At 45.8% G+C, this 26,672-nt stretch overlaps 1 protein-coding gene across 2 annotated transcripts in view; it reads right to left on the reverse strand.

The window, feature by feature from the left end:
• Nucleotides 1–26,672, reverse strand: part of plxna4 (plexin A4) — a 198,880-nt gene that overhangs the window by 76,365 nt on the left and 95,843 nt on the right. For both annotated transcript variants that reach the window (XM_040175345.2, XM_078100305.1), the window contains exons 4-5: nt 15,376–15,504; nt 4,778–4,878 (exon numbers count right to left, since the gene is read on the reverse strand). In XM_040175345.2, the coding sequence (XP_040031279.1) occupies nt 4,778–4,878; nt 15,376–15,504 (230 nt within the window). The remainder of the gene's footprint in view (nt 1–4,777; nt 4,879–15,375; nt 15,505–26,672) is intronic.

Consider the following 26,672-nt stretch of genomic DNA (forward strand, 5'->3'; position numbering starts at 1 on the left):
CCACGACGACCCATAATTGCATTTATTGGGATTAATAATAGATTTTCTTACCTTACACTCCAAAGTGTAACCCAAGGAGCCGACATTACATAACTTTACTGTAGGATCCATTTTCAGTATTCAAACTCATTATTCTTTCAATATATGTGTTGTCTGGGTCCAATGACTGAGACTCAGCGGTATAGCAGATCGCATGTGTGCCCACATGCACAAGCAAAAATGTGCACTTGGGTATGATGTACCTAAACACGACTTGGAACTGATGATAAATCGACACGTGAACAGAAAAGAAGAAAATGGAAAAAGCCAGAAAGAGAGAAAACGGTCTCAGCACTCTGATTCCCCCCATCTCAGCCAAAAGCAGAAATCGAGACATGTCAAACACATTATTAATGTTAAGATATTGCAACATTAGAAGGACTTGTTCCAAATTGACACGGATGTCACTGAGCAATGTGACATATTCTCAACGTCCACGCCGAATATGATGACATTCCTTTTGACAATGCTACCTCTCCAAATATGGCTTCCAATCTGTCTGGCTGTCACGCATGGCTGGCGTGTTGACAGCTTAGTTAACTACTTAGAAAACCGACAGCTGACACACTCGCATTACGGGAGGTAACATCAGAAACGTAGCGTTAACATCTCTGGCACATATTGGCCCGTTGAACAAGTGCCTGCTCGACTTGGGCTTGAAATGCAGATGGAACCATAAAGAAAACCGAATATGCCAACATAAAACTAGTGTGATACTTGAAAAAAAGACTAATTGAATGGAACAAGTTCATTCAATCCTAAAGAACGGTTCAAATAGTGCACATAAACGACATCAGCACGATCACTACAGTGCACCGCCCTGCGGAGGCTTCTTTCGTACTCGCCTGCAGGTAATCGTCTGTTAGAGACCTATATGAACCTCCAATGTCAGCGCGGAAACAGCTGATAGAAGGGGAATGATGAAATGGGGGGAGAGGACGGGGTCGGGGAAGGGGTGGGTGGGGGGAGCTTACATGAGTGAAAACTTTCTTTTCACCTGCCAAGCTCGACAGGCATTAGCATAAGTCGTGCATCTCAGCAGAAAAGAGCGAAAGTTTGATGGGCCGAGACAGTTCTGGAGACAGGTGAGGCTTCAGCTTTACTCGGATATTGGCACGGCTCCCTGCAGGAGGGGGTGCGAGGTGGGGGGGGGGGGGGGGGGGGGGGTTGGTCCTGATGAAATGTTTCACCGTGGTCTGGAAGTTGTTTAGGGGGCATGAAGGATGGACGGATTATCAGACGAGGAGTAGCATACGCTCTATAGATGAAGACATTTTGCTTTTCCAAAATGAATAGTCAGTGTTGGTCAAGGACACCGGCCGCTATGAGAGACACGCGCACGCTGACACATAGAAACACACGCACACACACAGGTGCACTATCCACCGCTGTTGATTTCCTCCCCTGTGCTATTGATTGCCTTTCTCCTCTTCCCCCGGTGTTCTCTCTAACAGCTCCTCTCACCGATCTATAGAGTAAATAAAGGCAACGCTGATAGCGGAAGAGTGTGTGTGTGTGTGCGTGTGTGTGTGTGTGTGTGTGTGTGTGTGTTAGAGAGTGTGAGGTGATTTCAAGGTTGATTGGGAACAACCAACTATCCGGAAGAACACTTTGAAGATGAACTGCATGCTGTCCTTCCACTCAGCACCCCTTCTGCCAGCACAAACAAGTGTGGGAGAGTGTGTGTGTGAATGTGGAGAGTCCCTTGTGCTCCGGTCACTCTGGTATACCCGATTAAAGATAGATTGTTTAAGCCTTTGGTCTGCAGGCAGTATGCTCGGCAGGGTGCCTGTTTACACATTTGTATTCTTTGTAGGAATATCTTTAACCTTGGCCAGGCCAGGAAAATACTTTTCACAAGACAGCATTGTACTGAATAGGAACAAAACTGTGCAACGTTGTAATTGTATAGTTTTCCCGTTTCTCCACAGCAGGGCTGTGGGCCTCCATCATCAAAATGCTGTCCGACATTCCTTTGTTTTTTTCTTTGGCTACACTCAGATGTCAGGTCAATCGATTCAAGGTGCAACTGGACGATCACAGAACCGCAAAGGGGATTTTACGCTGATGTTGTTTTTCTATAGTTTCAACTTTTAGATTGTATGATGTCCATAAAATGAGTAAAAACCTTAACGTCCAGCAATCCAGATGATTTTCAGTGAGTAATTGGCACAGCAGTTACCTTTATACATACACACGCATTTCTGCTTTAGGGGGTTTAGGTCAATGATATGTAATTTTTTTTCAAGCAAAATGAACGAAAATTGGGACTAGATACTCGTGTGGACAGAGGGAAAAAGATTCATGTTCCTGTCATCTGAATATCAAATAGGTCAACTCAAATTGGATATTGTTGCGTCATGACGGAGTTGACTTTGAGAGAAAGACTTTGTGTCGCTTGTGGATGAGAGTGCCACACCTAGCCATCAAGCTCAGATGTCAATTTCTTGTCTGAATGGAAGGAAAAGCTGACATATTAACGCAGAGTCTTGGTTGTGTATTATGCATGAATGCATGCACTAATATTTGCATGTATGTGACTCACACAACAAGTTTGTGCCTCATTGTGTGGCCTGTTATCCATCAGTCTTCTAGCAGTTCACAGCCTGTCCCATTTAGTTTTATCAGCATATCAATAGGCAGTCAAGTTAGTAAAAGACAGAAATAGGGCGTCCTTTCCTCACAAAATGAATATTTAATATGGCATTAATGGTGGTTGATAAAACAGAGAATAACAGCAGCGGTAGAGAAGAATTCACAGACTGGCCAATGGAGCGCAAAGAGGAGGAGGGGCTTTGGGAAAAGTAAAGCTGTGGTCAATCAATCACACAGAGTTGTGCATTTTACTTTTGTCCGTCTGTGTGCTAGACGGTTGGAAGAGAGCCAAAACACACGCACACACAAACCAACACAAAACATTGCACCTGTAATCTCCCCCCCCCAACTCTGTCATTGTGCTGGTCAAACACACACACACACACACACACACCCCACATCTGCTAAAGTGGCATTTTGGTTATTTTCCTCTCTTGTCTGGGTACTATTCTCGTTTTATTTGGCGACGTGACACCAATTCACCACAAAGAAAAGTGTGTGTTTGTGCGCCTGCCCTCGTCGTGTGTATGTGAGGTATGTGAGGGAAGGGACGGGTGAGCTGAGGAGAGCCGATTCTATCAGGCTAAGTGTGACAGGCCAATCTAAGGCCACCCATTTGCTCCGACTGGGAGGATGTCCAGGGTGTTAATGGATTTGTGCACCCACACACATCCCACACACGCACACGCACACACAACCACACGGAAACACACTTTCACACAGAAACCCATACCTGTGGACCATCTTCACACATTTAAGATTGCAAATATCTGCATGGTGGCTGCTCACAGATAGCCCTACATTTGTTGTTAACATTGATTTTGTTGCTTTATCCCAGATCCTTTATTTTTAAATGTAATTATCTGGTAGAATAAACACAATGGGTGATTAAAGTTTGGTTCCGAATGGATTGTTACGGGAAGGAGTTCAATGCAAGGAATAGTGATAAAAATAAAATCTGGAATGAAGCATTAGGCACTCACACATGGCTGAGCCCTAGAGAGAGTGTGTGCGACTTTGCCTCTAACTTCTGGGTGGTGACACATAACCCATGAGAGTGTTGCTTCTGTCTGCTAATGCACTTTCTACCCTGGAGACCTCAAGCACATCCGTCCTCCATTTCTCCTTCCTTCACTCGGCGGCAAACAAACTCTTTTTCTCACCAAGAGCATTTTAGGATCTCGGTCAATTTATCACATTTCAACCCTCTTTCACAGCTCTTCTCTGTTACAAGTTTGCATCCGAAATGACCATCTTCATATAATTTCTCTTTCTTCTCTTTCAGGATTAACTGGATTACCATCTACCTCTGTCAACATTCATCTCTTATTTTCTATGTCACTTCCCTCCTCCGTCCATCTTCCTCCCTCCCTTCCTTCCTTCCTGTGTTTCATCCTGTTTTTCTGCCCTCGTCATGTCTCCTTGTTGCCAGCAAGCATGAAGGTGCAAAATGTACTCTGTCTCACAGACACACACTCTGGAGCTAACACCAACACAAGAAACCAATTTTCAATTTAGAGTGGAGTGGGAAATCTCCCTGCCCCCAGCAGGCATTATCTCCCGCACCAATCTTGAGGGACTAGGGTTTGACAGCCGCTGGAATGTGCGCTTGTGTGTACCAATGCGTGTGCACCCGGGTGCAAGGGACAGACAAGCAGACAGAAAGCTTAAACCTAAGGCAAAAAAACCCCAAACTCATTCAACAGTCTTCAGTCCGGTTACAATAACATAAGCCATCAATCTCTGGACGGGTGGCCACGAGAGCACAGGCAGTGCACGCCGGTGTCTGTGCTCTCACCAGGCTCTGGTTTCGGGGCTGGTAAACAATGCCAGTGGGTAGGTTTTTGGTAATGGATCTAAGAGGTGGGTGGGAAAGGGGGGGCCGCGCGCTGGCACCAGGCCGAGCCACAGGAAGGCAGTCTAAGGCCTGGGTTGGCTTGAGGAGTCCCTGAAAGAGGGATGAAGTGCTGGGCATGTGCCCAGGCGTCATGGAGGAAGAGGGGAGGGTAACAACCCAAACACGGCCCCCCCCCTCCCCACACACACACCCGATCCCAGACTGTCTGGTAAATATGTGCACGGCTCTACAAATAAATGAGGGAGTGTTTGTGTACATATCTGTCTCAGCAATAGTGATACTCACATGTTGTGCAGGACACACCAGCCGCAGTGGGGGTCGCCAGATCCGAGACACTCACTGCAGGTGGAGTACTGACCACAGGCCTCCACTGGTACCCTTGAGAGCTGCAGAGAAACCAAGAAGGATTAAATATGGCGTAGTCAGTCACAGTTCACATGTTTCATATTTCAATGAACAATGTTAACAGGAAACATTACCAGAAAACCGAATGGGAAATTAGAAAATAAATGTAATGTATCAAATCTGCAGGGTGTAAGTGGGTGATGGAAGGGATTTGAATATGATAACAGTATATCCGCAAAGCTTGATTAAGATGTGCATGTGTGTTTGTGGGACAAAGAAAGACAATAAATACATGGAATACAAGCACTGAATTACTATATTCAATTAAACTCTCCTTAGGTTAGACAACTACAATTAAAATCTATTTTATGTGCACCAGTAATGTCTTATTGGTAACAAAACAACAAAGTATGCATATGTAAAGAGAAAAAAACAAATTGTTTTGCACATGTACTTGGTTTCATGAAAATGTCACAGCTTCTATCTCTCCCTGCTGGCTCCATATTGAAAGCTCGGCCACCGGGGAGAGCAGTCCATCTATTATGACACACAGCCCCGACAATTCAAACTGCCGTTGACTGGCACTGATTGGCGTGGGGCTCGAGTGGCCGAGAGCGAGGGGCCACGCAGAGGTAGAGCTCAGCCGCCTCCTGCTTTTGTCGCCACGGTAACAGGGCGACGCAATAATAGGTGCTGCTGGCGCTTTTGATTAATGAGCCGTCGCTGGAGGATGACCGCTGTCACTCATGTTGCTCCTTGATGACAGCCGGGAAAGAGCGATGACATCATCGGCGCGGGACTGACGTCGGGTTGTTGTGAGGGTAAAGCTGCGTTTTCTGTGTGTGCGCCTGCACACTGACTGGAGTTTTAGATGTGAACAAGCATTTTGCCTTTCTCTGCCACATTCACGGGTTTGTTGAACAAATGTTTCTTTACTTAAACAGGGAGACAGCAGATGGCCACACCATCATCGTGTGCAAATAATTATACTCGTGCAGTTCCACAGCCACTGGCCAGATTATGCATAACTCGAGATCTATCTGACCAGCTATTAATCCCCGTTGACCACACAGTTGCAGCAGTAGTTTTGCAATAGTATTACTTTTTAGTTCAGAACAGACAGTCCACACCTGCGCAGCTGACTGGGAAACGGGTAAATCGAGTGCCTTTCTACAATACACTATGGCAGTGATGATGATAGGTTGTGCACCTATCCAATTCTTCAGGATCTTTACACCCCTGATATAACCAATGCAATTATGCATGTCCGCGAGGAAAACCCCGTTAAATTGCATATTTGAAGGGAATGAAAAATACCATAATCAAGCCATCCAGTGTACGGCATGGCTGAATGTAATAAGAGATCAGGAACGCCTCTCTTCTGCACAGCGCGCCACCGACGGCGGTTCACGCTGCTGGATACATCAACTGTCACAGTGCATATCTTCGGCTGATGGCCCCCCCCTTCCTCCCTCCATCTCTCGCCCGAATAAAAACACACTCAATATGTGGCAATTTTGCACACACTCGTATTTCAACATGTGTGCATGCCGATGCGTGTTAACCACAAACATTCACACTATCACTCGACACAGAAACCGACAGTATGGAGATGCTTTTAAAAAAAACACACCAACACATTATTCTCTCTCTTGCTATCCACATTTACATCGACAGTGTGGTAATATAAATAGCACTCTCGGGCAGATATGTGCACACACACATTGAAACAGATTGAATGAGTCCGCGAGGAGGGGGGCGGGGGTGTATCTCCTTGTCAAAGTCAAGAGGAATCCTGCGAATGCTGGTACAGATTAAAAACAAATGCCAGTGAATCTAAGCGCGCGTGTGTATGAACGTGTTGTGTGGGGGGGGGGGACAAACGCTGGTATGCTTTGCCCTCCCTACTGTGTAGAGACATATTTGCATCAGGTAGATAAAGGGAATGGGTTTGAGATGGAATCGGAAAGATAGCGGACCAAGTGTGTGTGCATCACACTCAACACAGATCCTCATTGCATCTCACATGATAGATTCTCCCCCGACCCCCACCAGCCTGCTCCGTCCTCTTAAGATGTGCCGCTGTCTCAGCCCACTGCCAGCCTCCCTCACCCGGTAGTCTCAAAAAGAGAAAGGCCATTGTCTTAGCCTTTGGAGGGATTTTGGCTGCCAAAGCCTTATCATGAGAGTGCATGAAACCACAATCTCCCCGTGTGCGCGTGCGTTTGTGTAATCTACGTAGCCATGTCGCCGCATCGAGTGGCTTGTCACCTGGTGAGCCGCCATAAAGGCTAAGCACCCGCACAGAACTGTAGCAAACAATGCCGCCATATCTGGACGCTTTACAATTTAACACTTCATCGGTGGCAGATGTGCCGATACACACGCCCGCCCACATGTACACCGATCTACAAAAAAATAAAACACACACACACACACGGATTTAGACATTGGAGAATGGAAGAGACCTCATGATGCCTATCAAGGCCTCAGATGCCTCCTACTTGGGGGGAAATGGTTTTCTCAACTGATAAAACACACACACACACACACACACACACACACACACACACGTAAAGACAAACACACACAGCACATTCGGAGCCAAGCCGGAGCAATGGGTGCCAATGTGAGTCCTCTGTTCCAGAGCGTGGGTCCTGATATCATTCATTCTCCCTGGCCGTCTGTCTTTTTCTGTCACTCAAATGCTCTGAGGTGTGTAAGATCATACATTCATCATCTCTCCAAAGCCTCCGTTCTCTATCTGGCACACACACACACTCACGAAGGCCACACTTTTGTCCCCTCTTTTATCCCCCCAAAAAATGAGGGATTTGGTGCCTAAACGACCCAATGCACCGCTTGTCTCGCTCGTCTCGGTATCACATTCATTTCATGCAATCTTCTTCATGGGCTTTGCCAGGGAGGCAACCATTACGTCTCACGGTCTCTTCTTTATGGCCGGGCTATCATATCAGCGGGGATAAACACAAAGGAAGGGGTGCATGGCATTTATAATTCTCCCCCCCTGTTTCAGGTGAGCAAATGACATCCATTACACCCTGCACTCTCCCTCCTCTCACAATGGGGAGAGATGGAAGCTGATGAATATAATCGCACTTTAAAAAAGGAGGCCAGGATCACAAGAACTTGATGCCTTAATGTGTAAGGGAGAGAGATGAAGACGTACTTGATCATTTACTCTGGTGGCACAATGGCATCAAATGAAATATACAGTATATATGTGGGTGTGTGTGTGTCGGTGGAAAATGGGTTTCAAAGACAGGAAGAAGAGTCTTCATTTTAAGTGTACCCAGAATTTGCACTTCAAGATCTTCATCACACACTGCGGAGATGAAGAAGCCTGACTTTGTTTTTCTTTCCTCTCCTCATCTTTTCACTCGGTCTCCTCCCCTCCTTACACAATGCCAGCGGCCTTCAAGTCAACCTTCAGTGGGAAAGCGACCATTTAATAAATCTGCAGAGACTTTTTATTAATAACAGATTCTCCAGCCTCCTCCCCCTTCCTCTCGTTATCCTACTCTTTTCCTGCTCCCTCCCCATGTAATTAAAGAGGGATTCCACCTGCAGCTAAACTCTACCACTCCGTATGAACAGAAAGAGAAATGAAAGCTCCACAGCCTGTCGGGCACACTGAACCGCTCTTATCTATCCTCCTCTTCCTCGGGGCTAGCTTCGTCTTTTTCTCCTTCCCTGGTGTTAGTTTGTTCATTAGTTTGGCACAATGCTGCCTCTGCATCACCATCACTGGCCTATTGGACGAAATGAATCAACATCATTTGGTTAACTGTAAGTAATTATGTTTTTTTTTGTGTCATTTTTGAGCTTTTTTTGGTCAGCAAGCAATGTTGTATGCACATGTCAAAGTGACAGTGTCTCCAATGGAATAACTACAAGTTATGCATATCCAAATCCGCCCGTATCATTAAACATTAAAAAAATATTTGCAGACATAACATAATGAATAGGAAGGACCTCCAGTTTTCCATCAGCCTGCATGATGTCTGGATGCTTGACATCCAGGGCAGTTTATTTAATTCAGGTGGTCATTTCTAGTCACCTGTTCTCCGTCCCTTATTCTCCTCTCCATCCATCAGCGAATATCATCCTGTGGTTTATTGGTCCATTCATTTACTGGGGCCTCGCTCTTCCTTGTGCTCCCGTGTCCCACCTGTCTCCTCTCTCCTGTTTTGGTTTGAGGACGGATTGACGGGGGATTCAAATGAGACGAGGGACACATCAACGACCCACTGCCTCGTCACAGCTGACGCACCCGCTCAATCCGTCAACCACCAACCAACGGCGTTACATCATGAACTCAGCTCACAGAGCGGGCTGGTGGCGGCAAAAGCAATATTGTTTTCATTTGAGGTTCTCGGAGGTCAAACGAGAAAGCCATCTATTGCGCTGTCAGGATTGTCAGCGCATGACAAACGACTCGGATACAATCAATCATTTTCACTTATCTTTCCATTCCAAAGTGGGACGGCCAGCTAGCCCCGCACACGCCACATCCACAAAAAAGGCAGTTTACTAATAACAGTTTACAGATTAGAATTTCCCGGATGTGAAAAAATGTTTCTATATTTTCACCATATGTCATCTGGTGTATGCTTAGAAAATAAGCAACAACAAAAAAAGCTCAGCGGAAAATAAATTCAGACAGCAGAGCTTTCCCTAATGACGACAGTAACGTTGCTTCATCACACGTCAGTCCTCTGTGCAGAAGACATAACGGGTGTCAAGGTAAAGGGCATTTAAGACGTGCCGCCAGGTCTGACCATTCAGTGCACAAACATGATTTGCATTCAGTCATTTTTCCCATGGGCAGGTACAATAAGTGTAGACACACACACACACACACACACACACACACACACACACACACACACACACACACACACACACACACACACACACACACACACACACACACACACACACACACACACACACACACACACACACACACACACAGAGAGACACACACATACACACAGCTGCCTCATCTTGTGCCGGGGCCCCGCCCGGGTGAAACGAAGGGCAGTGTTACTCAGACAGGGTGCACAGTTTGGACAGAAGGAGACGCTGCCGATGACTCATGTGAATGACACATTTTAATTGTCTGTTTTTAAAGTATCACGGGGCTTGTAGATTCACAACTATCGGCTGCAGGGAAAGCGAGATTAAAGCTAGACGCACATGAAGGAAAAAGGTAGGTTTTTTTTTTCCAACCTTGTTTGCCCCACTTCCTTTCTGTCAGAAGAGTGTCAGGCAGCAGCGACTTAAAACACTACGGCTCTGTTCACTTGCCTTAGACCACAGCAGCCTGCAGCTGAACTGGGACGCAACATGATATGCACATCTGAACACCTTCATAACTGAGGGAGACACCATAAGGGATGTGGTAAAAAATTTTTAAAAAAAGTTCCCCAGCAATATAAAACTAAAGGATGCTTGTATTAAACAGCTTTGATGAGATGCAAAGACGAGATATCTCCACAAATGAGCTTTTCGGATTTCCCCCAAGGGGTTCAAAACCGGGGAAAAAAAAGCATTTGACTTTGAACAATCTCACCCCACTATAGTGCACAGTTTTAATAATTCACACTTACAGATTTGCATTCGCTACTCTGAATGTTAATAATTTACGCCATGAGTCTGGCAGTCTTTCGAGCAACAGTTTATGTAAAATGTAATGTAAAATCCATGATATGTGTTATTACGAGAATAATTAAGCTAGTAAACCATGTAAAAAAATACTTCATCTATCTGACCTCTAACTGACTGAACAGTTGATGGCGGGATAAATTCTGCCGTTTCCTGTGTATATGTTGCCGGATGGTATGGGTATGACTACGGTTGTGTAAAAGATGAGGCCACAAAAATGTATTCCTGGTTAACTTGTACAAAATAATATAGTATGTAAGAGGTATTATATTCCAAACAAGTTAAAGGGGGTTAATTACAAAATAGAAATTTTGAAAGATACATAATACTTATATATACTTATACTTATATATACTTATAAATATGAGTGGTTATGAATAGTCATACATTGAAAAGATGCCAGTAACTAATAAATAATTGAAAGTTTTTTTATACTGATGTCTGCTTTTTGGAATGGAATCTGAATATATTAAAGAGGACCAGACATTGAAACAGCAGCATGAGCTACGCTTATATCCTTAAACTTGTGGAGTTCTTTGTGCCAACTTTCCATTTCACTGTTGACTTTAATAACTGTTTATCACTTCATCAAACGGTTTTTCCCAATCTACTTTAATAATAAACAATAATAATAAATAATAACTTTATCGCTCCTGCTAAAACCATAAGTGTGTGATTTGTACTTGCAAATTTCCATTCTGAAATAGCCGTGGAAACGATTCCCCACCCTCCACTCATCTCCTCTCCCCAGATGTCCTCTTTGTGGTTGACGAATGAACCCGTGTTAACAGGATAGTTCCGCAGTAGTGAAGAACAGCAGCGGCTGACATTAACAGTGGGATTTGACCTGCCCCTGTCACTCAAACAACAACCCTGACACGCACAATCACAGCCCAGCGTTTAATCGGACTGTCCTCTTTGCGCCAGAACATCTATTTAACCCACTGATAGGTTGACTTGTGTGTGTGAGAGAGAGAGAGAGAGTAGGATCTAATTAGAGGATAGGCAATCACTGGATTACCGAGGGTGGCGGGATGACAGATTCCTCTGCTATCCGGGACGGGCAATGAGTGGGGTAAAAAGGACAAAGGGTAGTGGTTGGAAAGGAAATAAAAATGTAGAAAAGGGAAATGAAGAAAGAGGAACAAGGAACACAAAAGGCTGGATCCTCATTTGCTTTACAAATCCCCTTAGAAATGAATACGGGTTGTGGGAGCAGAATCTATAATCCTGAAAGAGAAAAAGAAATGTAACAAAGGGGACAGTCACAGGATGGCGGGGAAAAAGAAAATTGATTGCAAGGATGGAAGAGAAATTAAATGAATGGATGAGAAAATACAACAACTGGGATGTGGAGCCAGGACACTGCATGGGCGTGTTAGGCTTTCTTCTCTAATGAGCGTATAATGTGACACAGATAAAGCGGCGTACAGCGTCACCCTCAGCACGGGGGCCCCGGCCTGACGCTGGTTACACTAAAAGGTGTGCACGTTACTACATTCTAATGTATTTATGGTTCATTATCATCACACTAACATGACACCAGACGGATGCGTTGTTCATTGTCAGGGCGCCTTCCAGGACTTACAGAGCAACAGTTAATCACGTTCACGTTCTTCTATTCTCTGACGGGAAATGATGATAATCATGTTTGCAGAAAAAAACTCATTCATTGTGTCTATTTAATTAAGCGTGGTGACGGCTGGAGTTTGCAGGTTTTTTAGCGCAGACGTTTCTATAAGCACAATACAAGCCCAGCAGATTTTATTTTCATCTTATTCCCTGGCCCCCTGATTCTAGCGCACTTCCTCAAACCACAAGCGCCTTTGTACTCTGCCTCCATTTTGTTCTCCACTGCATGCCTGCAAAGTTTCGTGACAGCATCTCGCACAGTCGGGATGCTATCCGGTTCACAAAACCTTTCCACAGACACATAAACACCGAGCAAAACGGCTTCAAAACTGCTCTTGTGGAAGTTCCTGCTGAAGTGGGAGTCTCTCCGAGCGCATTTTGCCACGATGACAAACACAGAGATACGAATTCAACAGATACGTATAAAACCTTCAAAACAAACAATGGCAACCAAAAATCGCACAATTCAGCACAGTCTTCTGTCATATGAACGGCCACGTACCAATTCTTTTACTCAATAACACCCTTTCTCAGTACCCTCTCCTCCTCGTCTGCTCTCCTACATCACAGTCCGACCCTCTCTGTCCTGCACTGGAATCCGCGAGCAGCCGGGACCCAGAGGACGTCCGTCTCTTGGTCGGCGGCGGCGGGAGGGCAGCTGCATCGACCCACTTTGTTCTCCCTCTTTCTATGGTGCGTTTTCCCCTTTCTGTGTTTCTCCCTGGTTACATCCAGCTCTCCTCTCTGAGTGTCTGGGTCCCGGGCCCCGGGAAACAGCAGGTGGGCTTTCTGCTATCGACCGGCTCGGGCTGCTTTAATAGCGTTTGCCTCCGCCGGGGGAAAACGGGCACGTGTGTATCCGTGCAAGCTGTTACTGCGGAGCTGCACCCTGATGAAGCGGGCAGAACGCTTATTCAAAACGCGTGCGTGTACGGCCGACCTCGACACGACCTCTGAACTTTGGCTGGGCGAGGTCGGCGAGTATGAATCAGTTTATAGTTTGCAGAGAAACCGCCGATGATCAACTTGCTGGAGAGAAGGCTGTGAGAACAAACCTGCCCAAATATTGTCCTCTAAACTGTAGATGAAGCAATTTGCACGCATCTCCTGGAGTGATTGCAGACACTTGCAAACGTTGCTGTGTTGAGCAGTGAGTCAGGTAGGTGCTGCTGGTAATAAAGCAGTGTATTTCAGCTATGGTTAAGATGTAACTGATGTAACCGACTGAAGAAAACGGTATTGCGGAATTATTGATCAAATATTGGTAATAAATTCAATTCAATTCAATAGGAATCTGGCTCAAATGTTCTGCTCTATAAAAAACATCAGTTATAAAAGGTTTGAATTTGTTAATGGAATGAATATTTTAAATTGTATTCATTTACTCATTTGTGTTCAATAAACCCTTCTGCATTAAAGGAGCGTGTGTCTTGGTGTGCGTATTCTTTAACTACTTTTTATATTTGTGTTTAGTGTAATTCCCAAATGTTCAACAGTTCAGTTAGTGGAGGTCGGCCCTGCAACTATGCTAATAGACTTATTACTATAAAGGCCTAATGCGCGCGCGCACACACACACACACACACACACACACACACACACACACACACACACACACACACACACACACACACACACACACACACACATATTGTTGTCAATATAAGATAATTGGTATGCAAATTAAAAATGCTAAATGTGTAACACAATGTTGGGCAATAATAGCGAGACAAAAAGGAATCCAACATAATGGGAAGAAATGTAAATGAAGTATTCTTAATAATTCATTCCATATTCTGTAATATCTCCTGGAAGCCCAATTACACACACTGCAATACAAGAGAGAATAAAATAACCTTCCTGATTAACAGATTTATACAAAAGTGTGTAACTTGATACCATGATAAAGTAGCATATTCATTTTGCTTTATTGTGCTAAGTTGTGCCCCCCTCCCACTCCCCCCACCCTCACTCACTCCTTCCTTCCTTCCTTCCTTTCCTACCCACTGAGACCTCCGTGGAGGCGACGAGTGCCGCATCTGAAAGGGCACAGACTCTGTCTGATATTTAAAGTGTTATCTGGACAATCTGGGCTATTAAAATGTTCTAGCAGTTAAGCAAACAAAGTGCGCCACACGTTAGGAAACACTGACACTTTGATGGTGCCAGAGGGGTCTCTAATCCGCTGCAGACAATATACAGAGGCCACTGGGCTATCGCTGCCCACCAAACAGCAGTGGCCTTCTGCGATTACTCGTGGCAGGAGATAACGGGAAGGGAGCGGGCGGAATGATATGCATATTATCTCAGCTCAACTTATTTCTAACGGTCGCACTCGTAATGATGACCGATAAATGGGGACATACTGAACTGAAAGGAGAAAGCTCCACAATGGATTATTCAACTGGTGGTCTGATTAGATCGCCATCCCCGATGAAACAAATGTGCTTTTGCTAAACGGTAGGAAGTAAGTCTGTGTTTACTGTTCAAACACTTCTCCGGCTCCCCGTTTTATTAGATCGGGGCTTTGAACGTTTGCCACTGCCTCCCATCATATCATCTTTGTTTTCTTTCTTCTTTATTTGAAATCCTATTCATGTGTGTCTTTTAATATTATGAATCGCCTTACCGTCGCCCGATGATGTCCTCTGCCTTGCCTTACCTGCCGTGCATGTGTTACACATAATGTTTGCGCACGCTTTTAGCTGTGTGTCTCGGTGACGGTGAAAGTCACAACTATGCGCGTGTTTACGGACTTTCTGTGGAGCCATTTAAGCGGAGCTTCGCCTGTGATAGAGGTGTTCGCCGACGACTCACTGTGTCTGCGGCCATTACACAGAGTGCTGCTATTTCGCTCCACATTCCGTGTTATCAAAGGTACTAAGAGAGATAGTGGGTACCTGTGAATCTGTGCATCTACACACACACACACACACACACACACACACACACACGTGGACTCAGACCACTCTCCCTATAATGCAATGCATTTATTCACTCCAACTCTCCCCTCGCAGTCCGTTTCTATAAAAAGACTTGGTCACAGCAGCCAACGGTCTACCTAATCCTTTTCTCTCCACCAGCAAGGCTGTAATGAAATCCTCCACGCTACACCAAAGGTTACTGTACCCTGTGACACGAGAAAATGATAAATGCCAGTGGTTATGATATGGACTCAGCGTGTCTGTGTGCGTCTGTGAGTGTGCGGGTCTAACCTGGGTCTCAGACATAACGTAGAGGTAGTGGTGGTCGGAAGAGAAGGCCATGTCTCGCAGGATGGGTCCGTTCTCCACCGCCTGCACAGTCTCGTACTGCTGGGCGCGAGAGGAGCCGTCTACCCGGATCTGGAAAAACACAGAAGCGTCCCGACAATTAACGTATGGAGTTAATGAATAACCAGCGTGGCGCTCGCATTGCTCCACAGGTATTACAAGAATAACGTAGTTCAACAAAAGAAGACATTTAAAACATTGAATGACGTATATTATCACAACCGTTATTACTACTGCTACTCTTGTGGAATTAGTGCCAAGCGCCAAAACAATTTTAAACTTAGTGATTTAAGAGAAGGGAAAAAAAACATCTTTGTCCTAGAAGCAGCTGTAATAATTAAAGAGTAAATCATGAGACTCAGTAAGTGTGTTTAAAGAATGGCAGATGTTAAAAACAGAGGCAAAGTGAGGAAGAGTAATGTTGCCTTTCACAAAAAAAGGACTTGGCAAATTCTCATTTAAGGACAAAACAGTGTGCAATTAGGCACCGGGGTATCAGTAAAAAGGTACTTTTGAAAACAATTATTGACAGAATTGCCTGTCAGCCACTTATAGCCTTGGGATATTCCCACGCATCATGGCTCACTATGCTGCACCGCAGAGGCTCAACGTTTCAGACCTCCAAAGGTGATTACCGTAATAAGGCATCTGGGTTAGAGGTGTGCTTTGTGAGCCCTGAGGTGTGTTTACTCGGCAGAAAATGCACAGAATTGTCCCCCGCGCACACTCGGCGGTGTGACGGTGGGGCCCGGACATCTGCTTACATCGTCGCACACAAACAAACGCACAGGGTGTGTTCCAAATGATGCTTTCAAAATCTGCTCCTCTGGCTGCAGTTTCCCCACTAACACACACACACACACACACAGACACACACACACACACACACACACACACACACACACACACACACACACACACACACACACATACACACACACACACACACAGATCCGCGTGGGATTGCGGACAGGTGTGAAGCCAGACTTGTTGCAGTTGTGATGCCTCTTGGTAGTTCGCTGTGCTCTCCAGCACTTAAGGGTTCGCGGGTAACCCGGCGCAAAGAACAGGAGATAATTGGACAGCAAGCAGATGGTCGGGTAGGCAGGTGAGTCACTTTATGAGGAATTCATTATTAATAAAGCTCATTAAAGGCCATAAAAGGCTCAGCTACTGGAACTTTATAGACTGAACCGTCCAGTAAATCGGGGCCGTACCCACTAAAAACAAAACAGGCCTTTGTTACGGGACGACCAGCTCGATCTTACTTTGCTTAAATTTATGGTTAGAAACCAAAAAGAGTCAGATCATTACCAAATAGCCGCTAGAATCAAAGAAAACATCCTTTAGTTAATGGCAGGTGCTCCAGCCCGTGACTTTATCCCCCACTGTAACATAAACCATCCGCCGCTCTGTTTCAGTCCGACGGAACTTTTCTTCAACTATTAAGAGAGCGAAACCCGAGTGCACATGGTGCAGTATTCCTTCTGCCCTACTCCTGCTGCTTCCACTGATATCCCCTTTCACAACATGACATTTCTTTAAACAGGCACCATCTTTCACCCTGATTTCACCCGACTTCAGCTCTCCGTTGTTCTTTCGCTCTCGCTCGCTCTGCCTCCTGCTTGGCTCGCGATCCTGATCTCCAAGGACCTGAAGTCTGCGTATATCAAAGCCTCGCACACTTTCTCTGGGAACCATTGTATGCTCTCGGGTCAGTTGTAAAGGAAAGAACAGAAGGCGAATAGGAGAAAGGCGGAAAGGAAGACAACCGATCCAGCAGGTGGGGTTATCTAATACGCACGCTCGGGTGGGTCCATTTGAGGCGCTGTGTGTACGAGCGCTGTACACAGCATGTGCTTGCATTTAAACGTATGTGAAGACGTGCGTGTTTCAGATCACCGCCGCCGCATATGAAGGAAGTGTCAATTACCGAGCACAGTTACAGGGCAGAGAGTCAACGGCAAAGGCTGAATATAGAGTTTTATTGTGCTGGGACAGATCCATATTGACTGGGGAGCAGAGGGGCTTTCTGTCGGGGCGGTGGGGGGGGGGGGTATTATACCACTTTCTGACCACCAATAAAACAAATGGGTCACGGGGGAGTGCACCGCACGTCCGCAAGCACGCAACGCAGGCTCACTGGGACTGGAGGAAAACACTAAATTCAAAGTCCAGTGGACCTATTTGGACACTAATTGGCAAAAGTATTTATTAGCAGATCTCCTCTGTATTCTTTATTTTTCAAATAACACAGCGGTGTCATCCAGGGTTTGCAGACGACTTTATCGCTCCTGATATCAAACTCATGATGCATCACGCTAAAGGAACTGCAATATAAAACCAGATACAGTGTGTATGACGCTGACGGAATACATTTAAATAAGAAGCTGTTTATTGAGGATTTTTATAATACAAAAACAATAACTTCCGACACATAAACATGAGCAATACCTTAATTCCCTTGATTAAAAACAGCAGCGTTTTTTTTTTTTTTTTTTTTTAATAAAACAACTAATCCGAGTTTCAGTCAGCTGCAGTGATTATTAATATATTTTACAGTAATTTTTCATCAGCTTAAAATCATTTAGGCAGCTACAGTGGTGCTAGCCAATATTATCTGATTTCTTTTCAACAGTAATAAAGTGGATTAGCTGCTCTATGCTAAATGGATTACAATGCTAATCTCTGCTATCACATTAGCACTACACAATAGACATTCACTGGCAGACAGACTTTGATTAGCCTCTGAGTAGTGGGAAGGTGGGAGATGCATTGCGCCCTCACATTAATGCACACATGCAAATGCGTGTTGTGTTCACACATACTATCGCGTGTAAAAAAAAAGAAAATTAAAAACCTTGGCATTTCACTTTCTCTTTCACACAATTGCACACACACAGGCTGTCTGGCCGGGTCTACTCTTATGGTAATGTAGGATGCTCTGGGGAGGGTGGCAGGAGACGGGTGCTTTTGACTCACAGAGCACACTTCCTCAGCCCTGCAGAACGTGTGTAGTAAACATAGCTTTGTGTGCGTCTTGATCCGTATGTGAGTGCATCTGTGGGAGAAACCCTTGTTCTACCTCGGATCATACAGAGGAAATCCTAGCCCTCCATAGAGCGACCACCCTGGTCCATGAACTGTATCCGCCCAGTGGCGGTGGGATGTAACTACACAACACAATCACAGAGGAGGGAAATACAGACTGTGGCAGTGGATGTGATCTCAACTGCGGCGGAGACACAAACACTCAGAGAAAATAGCATTCACGCAGTGGCTTTTAAGCTAATTAGACCATTAAAGTAGAACACAATGTGATGGCAGTGCTGACACTGAGAGCTGATGAGTTAAATAACAGTTTTAGCGTTACAGCTCAGAAAAACAACAAAAGCGACCCCGTGTGCAGATGGTAATTCTGCTTTGAGTCGAAGAAAGAAAAACTAAAATGCTGAAAGTGACTGTCTCCCTCTGTCCATGTGGCTAACCTCTAGCAGAAGGTGTGATACAGAAAGGGAAGCCATTCCGGTGTGAGAACCACAGGAGTACCCTCTCTCTGTTTCCTGGTGTTGGCACGGTGCACCGCGAGGCACACGGAAATGTCCTGCACCTCGCATCCTGCATGGAATCAGTATCGGAGCAGGTGGAGTCTTCATTTCTTCAAATACACTTTTTCTCATGAAACTGCCGGACCGTTGCCTAAATTGCTCATCAAATGAAGCAACATTTCATTTTTTTGTACCCTCAGTTACACACCTGAGCACTGATGCTGAAACTACTTCCCATCAAGAGATGAGATGGATTTCAGCCCGGTCAACCCTTAACATGAAGCATACTGCGGTCTATGCGTTTATGCCAATGGTGGGTGTGGCTGAGCAGTCGAACCGACCCCCATCTGGACGAGGCCACATTGGGGAAATAGCATACTGACAGTATTCTTCTGGAAACGTACAATAACTGAACGGTTGCCAGTCACACAGAGTTGCAGTCTGTTAAGCATGGCAGCCGCACTCACACACCATGGCCCGAAACGCACGCGCCGTGACCAACATGCTACCGGTGGAAGCCAGAATAAGCTGCTGACTACAGCATCACTGTGGTCAGACAGAGGCCTACACGAACACACAGTGAGGTGAGCGGGCCGGAGCGGAATGCCGCCCAAAGTCACTCTTCAGCATGCTGGGAAACTCAAATTACCACAACATTTGTGTGAGGAATTCCATCAAATCCACGAAATAAAACGGACGGGCAAAACCAGTGTGAGTGGCAGCCGTTCTGCATCCAGAAAGAAGAGTCGTGAACCTTTTCCTGCTGGATGTGCACATGGTGAGCGTTGTTACCAAAAATAACTTCAAAGAAGAAGACGTAAAAAGGTTATTTTGCCACTTCAGTACTAAAGGAGCTGCGCTTAATGTTTAACTGCATCTATCATGTGGGACACGTCATTAGATTGTGCAAAACGAATCCGTGGTTTAAATTGAAATGCCACATCAGTACTTGAACTTAGTTTCACAAAGTAATGAACAAAACGACAAACGTTAACTACATTCATCTTAATTTCTATTTTCAAATAAGTGGGTAGATATTTGGGGTAAATGGAGGTCAGCCCGGTGCTGCTTCTTTTTTTTCCCCCCACGGGCTTGAAGCAGTTGTGGCTGTTCATTTAAAAACTAAAAAAGAAGAAGAAAACCTAGGATCACTCAGTGATTTCATCAAGCAGAACGTGCACATGAGGGTCTCCTGGGGTCTCCCGTGTAAGCCCCTGGGTCCCTATCTGTTCAAGATATCAATCAAAACCTATTTGGAGCATCAACAGCGTAGCCGCATGCCAAACGCCGCTGAAACCCGACCTGCCACACGCTGCTCAGGTTTCAGCCCTCTTTGTCAAACCACAGCAGCGTTAGGTATTCACCCAGGCGAGGCGGGACATGCAATAAGAGCCCAGGACGAGAGACAGCCAGCCGCACTGTGACAACTGAGAAGAACATTCGCTGTGAAAGAGATACGGAGAAAAGACCCAACGCGTTGTCACCACATGATGCACAACGCGTCTCTCCTCTTCATGCCGACAGCGATACAATGGCGGCTGTCTGATTGGGCAAATCTGTCCAGCTCACCGAAACATATGGCAGACGCAAAAAAAAAAAAAAAACAAGCGGGAGGGGAGCTGGATCCTTCTCTCAGTGCCAATCAATGCCAGGATGAACCCACTCCCACGTTCAATGCTTCAATATATAGCTTTAGGCGGGATGGACTAGTGCGAGACTAGGGAGGGGGGGGGGGGGGGGATTTGACATTAATCTCTGGGTATTAACGAGCGTGTGGCACACTAATAAGGGATGCCAGGCTGGAAATTGCAGAAAATCACATAGGATTCGGTGCTCACCCCAAAGATTTATTAGAAACCATAACGGACGAACACGCGCTTTATTCCCACTAAAGATACGCGGCTCCTTAACGGAGCGCTGCTAGCGATAAGACACTTGAGTGATTGTCTTTGGGCATAGTTCTTTCGTGTTTCACGGCAATAAAGAAGACATCTTGCACTTATCCAAAGCTACCACAGGAACCCAACGCTTTACTGCCGTCTTTAAATGGAAGTAAAATATTCTTTCAGTTCATCAGAGCCCTTCAAATATCACCCCCTTCCTTCCGGCTCGACTTCTCCCTGCATGTGTGAGCAAGAAAAACCCCACAGTGTGGAGCTGAGCACATTCTGTGCTTTAATTGAGTATCCTCTGTTTTATGTTGGAGATTAGGCATATCTCCTTTACAGCGAGATTTTAATTAATGCAACCCCCCCTTCCCCGATGCCTGCAACCTGAGGGAGGGCGCTTTGTGCGTCCAAATCTGACAACTGTCATTGTTAGCAGGTAGATGGACTACTGGCACCCATGCAGAGATCCTGTCGTGTCTGGTTCTATTGAGGTTAATCCTCTGCGGTGCTTTTGTTTCGTGCAGGTTGTCAAGGAACGGCAGGTTAAAGGGAACCCGGAAGAATTCCACAACACGGTGCTATGAGATGAGAGCGGTGTAGCTCGGACGGAGACCAATTAGCCGCCGGTGGCCTGGACGTGACTGCGTCGAAGCAACGGCAAAACAAAGTAACTAAGGGAGGAAGAGGGGAAAAGTTAACTCAAGTGAGCGAAGCATCCAGGCTCTTCTGTTTGCTTCTATTGCTGCTACTTCAGACTTCCTGCAACCTCAAACCCGGGATCTCACACGAAGGCAGCCGGAGCCTCCGGGGGACCCCCGGCTCAGTGACTGACCGTTGTGGCATTAAGAGGTGTGGTACCTGTTCGCCCCGCGGCTCCACGCGGCCTACTAATCTAACCTCATCCCCTGCCGAGAGATAGGCGGCAACCGGCGAGGAGCGAGGCAAAGAGAAGGACAAGATTGTTATTTTGAGGGATGATGGTGTTAGACGTGAAAGGGGACAAGTGTCTGGAGGCTTCCCAACTCGTTTCTGGCCCCCTTTCCCACCCGCTCTCCTTTCCTCCCTCAATCTCCCCCATGGCTTCAAAGGGTGAGTGACAGGTCTCCCCGCTATCATCCCTTCACTGCTGTGCCGCCTGAGAGCACTGTGTCCAGGCAGGGGGCTCACAGCTTAGCTTTTTGTTTGCTCATTTCTGTCCCGCTATTGCTTTTGCACTTTTTCACCTCTCTCCGTCTCTCTCCTGCCGCACCCCCGCGACCCCCCCTCACTCATTCCGTCTGAATCAAAGTCAGGAGGTTGACGAAAACACGGGAGAGTTCACGCCCGGTTCCATCTTGAGAACATTTTTGGCCACTTTACTTCGAACAACTCGGTTTTTCCAATTTACCTTCGCCATTCTTTTAAAAATTCAACCTCCTTCATTTGGAAATGTTTGTATTCCTCTTTTGCTAGAACAATGAAAGCTGTTCCTTATGCTTAAATGGAAAATGTCTCTCCTACCATCAGACGTGAGCGGAAATAAAGCTTGGTGGACTTGATGGGTTTATTTTTTCAATTTCTTCCTGAAATCCTTGTTGGTATATATAGTTATTAATTTTAGGAACAGGGCCTGGTAATCTATGTGGGAGTGGACGTTCCCTCCATCAGTTCAATAAAACAAAACACAAACAAATCTCTTCAATTTGCAGAGTGAACAACAACAAATGCTCCACGTCTGGACAATTATCCCTCCTCGATTCCTTATTCAACAGCAGCTGCGTCTCTTATTTTCTCTCTTTATGTGCTCTTTATGTCCATCAATTTTTCAGTCCCGCCATTTTTCAGTCTCCCCCCCCCGTTACGTTTACTGTACGGAGAGGATGTCACAGCTTCTGTTTCTCTCGACACAACCCCTCTGTTCCCCATCCTTCTTCTTTCCTTCCGTCTTCTCCCATCCACTTCCTCTACCGCTGTCTCATTAGAGCCGCAGCAGGGTCTTCGAGGCGACAGGTAGCGATCCCCTGAGAGACCTCATTTAGCGCACACAAATACCTGGCCCGGCTGAGAAAAACCCTTACGCACATTTCTCTTTCAAACCAATTATTTGTCCCACTGTTTTTCCTTTCTTTTACCGTTTTTCTGCTGTGATGGGAGCTGCTGCTCACCCCTCTGCTGCTGCGGCCGCCGGCTGGGCTTCAAGGACCCCGCCGCGGAGAGGCATAATGTGAGCGCACGTCACCACCTGTGTCTCTATTAGTGGTGCAACCCGGTGGCAAGGAAACAGAGCTGTGTGCACCCCATTATATTATGTGACCAGAGGCCGCTGTGTGAGAGCGGAAAGGCTTTGGGAGCCATTAATGAAGTCAACATACTGCCCGCAGTGGTGAGGGCACCGAATCAGCCATCGGCCCTTCAGGCAAACCACCAGCGCTCAAAACGCATGCTTTTCATTTAACTTCATGTAGTTGATTATTATTAATACAGCTTGTTGTGTACAATCACATTTAGATTCTTCAGACTGTGTGTGTGTGTGCGTGGACTTGACAGAGAAGGAAACTTAAGTAGTGCCACATATTTGCGAATTGTTGCATCCAGGAAGGTAGCCATTTGGCAGAGTAAGAAAGAGGTGGCTTCCTCTGGGAAGAGGAGGAGAAGATGGAAAGAAATATCTACCTCTTACACTCTTCTCCCTGTATTATTTAAAAGGGCTCCCCTTAAGGACGGTTTGCAATGCATATAATAATAAACATTGCCCTTTTTTCTTGCAAAAATATGCATAATATAATTACTGATTTCTACATGTTTCTGCTTTCTTGCATTACTGCCCACTAGTTGAAGTTTATCAGAACACAAGTACGTGCCCTTTCCTCCCGCAATGACTGGCATGCAGCCTTCACATAGAGGAACTCTGCAGCCACGACCGTCCTCATCACATCCTCGGATCAGATGAGAACAGGTTTCCAGCTCTCATCGTCAGATGAACAGGAGCACTTTGCATGTGACAGACTTTGATCAACGGTCTCACCTCACAAACGCTCTCTGTGACCTATAAGCATCTCTGTGTAAGCTTGTGTTTCACAACACAAAAACAGGGGGGAGCAGGGGGTGTTCTTTCATCTTGGCAGGGTGAACTCTATAGGCTTTCCTTGATAGGAGCATACTCTGCTTCATAGATGTCCATCAGCAGCCTATCCGACCATGGTGGTGGAGAAGGGCCAGATCCCCAGGAGATGTCCAGGTTCTGATAATGACCCACTGACGGGCTCAGATCAAGTTAAGGACTGACTAAGAAAAACTCTTTTTCCAGACTAAGCTTTGTTTTAGTGGTTATCAGTCTATTACTTTCCTGCCTGTTTACGGAGAAATACACTGACGGGGGAGGGGTGGGGGGGGGGGGCTGGTTTGCCAAGACGGAGTAGACGAGCCCCGAACCTTTTACTATGCAGCCAGAAATTTGGAAAAAAGTGTAGCAAATAGTGAGACGCGAGGGCAGACGTCCGTGTGTGCGTCCAGGTGTGTGAATAATAGATGCGAGAGCCAGACGCTGTCTGAGAGCCGACATCGCCTTGGATCCCGTTACCGCCATCAGAATAACTCTGGAGACACAAGCACTTGCCCCAAGCTCAAGCAACCACACATGCACAGGGCTACAAACATGTATGTATATATATATATATATATACATATATGGTGAGTGCACACGGCCACATTCCTTGTGACTTTTCTGCACTATGTGCTGTGGCTCCTTTGAACATTTATGAAATGCAAACTAATCAAGCAACATTCCTTAGGGTTGTATTGTCATATTCTGCTGGTATACTCGACCTCTAGACAGCTTCAACTCCGTACAGACATACTGGAGCTGAGGATCAAACACGCCCATGAATTTATGATTTACGAACGGGCTTACATTTCGGACGTGTGCAGATTTGTGTGTGTGTGTGTGTGTGTGTGTTTACCAGCGTGCACATGTGGAGCATCATTGCCCACCTTTCACTTTCAGGTTGTGGTGATTTATGAGGTTCCTACTAAAGTTTCTAATTAAATGGGGGAAGCACCTCACAACCAATTCCTCAGAGATAAGCATGTGTGAATATCTGTGTCCCCTCCTGTGCAAGTGTGTTCGTGCTCATACGGTATGTGTGCATGAGTCTGCGTATATTCCCTTGTTTCCTTTTTTCTTCTCATCTCTCCTCGCTGCCTTTATTCTGTTATTAAATCCCTCTATCGTCCCTGCTTTCCCAGTGAAGTGAAACATTGCATTGCTGGCATAGCAGGGGACAGAGGGAGGGAGACAAAGAGGCCGGGAAGGTTTAAAAAACATAGAGAGTGAAGAGGACGTATAGAGAGCGGGGGACAACGAGGCGTGTGCTTTAATGACGGAAATCATTGGAGGAAAGATGGAGAAGGACTGAGAAAGAGCGAGCACACTGAAGGCCAATGTCGACTGGAAACTGGTAGAATGCATTTAACGAAGGCTGTTTGTGAGGGATGTGTTTCCATATCAACCCAGCAGCCGCAGCAGCCGCAGGAGCTAGAGGAACCGGGGCCGGTCCTTCGATGATGTGTTTGGTAGCAGGTGGCATCGCCTCATGTTTAGCTAAAATATGTATACCACTTGAGTATTAAAGGACTCAAGACAATTACTACCAAAGTAGATTCAGTAGGACCTTTCTCTCTGTATTACTTTCAAAACCCTTTTCATCTTGTTTAGCAATGGAGACAGACAAGTATAAGCCGATTTTTCACCGACTCCGCGCGAGGTTCGCTCTAAAATTAGCGCTTCTTTACCAAGGGAGCACATTAGAGTTTCACGCCCATGCGTTATGCTGTAGCACAAAGCCGTGTTTTAGTGCATGATGATCCACAGTGGGAGTCAAATAACTTCCCCGCAGTAATAAATCAATGTGTGGATCAGAGTGGTTGGTTCTCTTATCGCAAAAGACGGAGGAACAAATAAAGAGGAGGATTTTGTTGTTCCAACTGAAAGCGACGTTGCATGTGTGACGCATGTAGCTGATCAATATTTATGCTAAACTGTCGGACACCTTAGTTTAATATTGTTGTCTATTTTTCTCATCCGACAGTGAGTGTGTGTGTGTGGAGAATTTGCCTTTGCTTATCTGACATTATCTAATACCAGATTCTCTCTTATTTTTAACTCCCACTTATTGTTATTGTTATTCCTCTATCATCTCTCCTCGTGAAAGTCTTCCCTCTCAGACATGTTATCTAGATTCATTTCCTCACAAACTCTCTATTCTGCCCCTTTTTACAATGTGACATTCCAAAGCGTGACGAGCAAACAGCCAAAGCAAGTGTCCCCGTGGGAGCAGAGGGGTCCTGAAGAGACAACGAGGACAGATGGAGAGGAACTGAGACAGATCAACTGGAGGACATTCAGATAGAAATGTGTGTAAGCTGCACTAACACTTACAGACAGATAAAAGTTCATTCTTTCTCAGGAGGAGACAGACACAGAGAGAGAGAGAGAGAGAGAGAGAGAGAGAGAGAGAGAGAGAGAGAGAGAGAGAGAGAGAGAGAGAGAGAGAGAGAGAGAGAGAGAGAAAATGGAGCCTGTCGGCTCGCGCTGTGCAGAAATCCTCTTAAACCTCAAAATTTCAATTAGGTGGGGAAGCGGTTTGGTGCGCTGCGCTTCTCTCATTCTGTACAAGGTGCACGGCGCGGGATTTGTCACAGCAGCAACAGGGCTGCTCCACCTACATTATGATCCAAAGAGGAAGAGCACACACACACACACACACACACACACACACACACACACACACACACACAGCACCCCCTTCCACCTGCCAAAGCCATT

This window comes from Gasterosteus aculeatus, chromosome 4 (genome assembly GCF_964276395.1).
Source record: "Gasterosteus aculeatus chromosome 4, fGasAcu3.hap1.1, whole genome shotgun sequence".
Lineage (NCBI taxonomy): Eukaryota > Metazoa > Chordata > Actinopteri > Perciformes > Gasterosteidae > Gasterosteus > Gasterosteus aculeatus.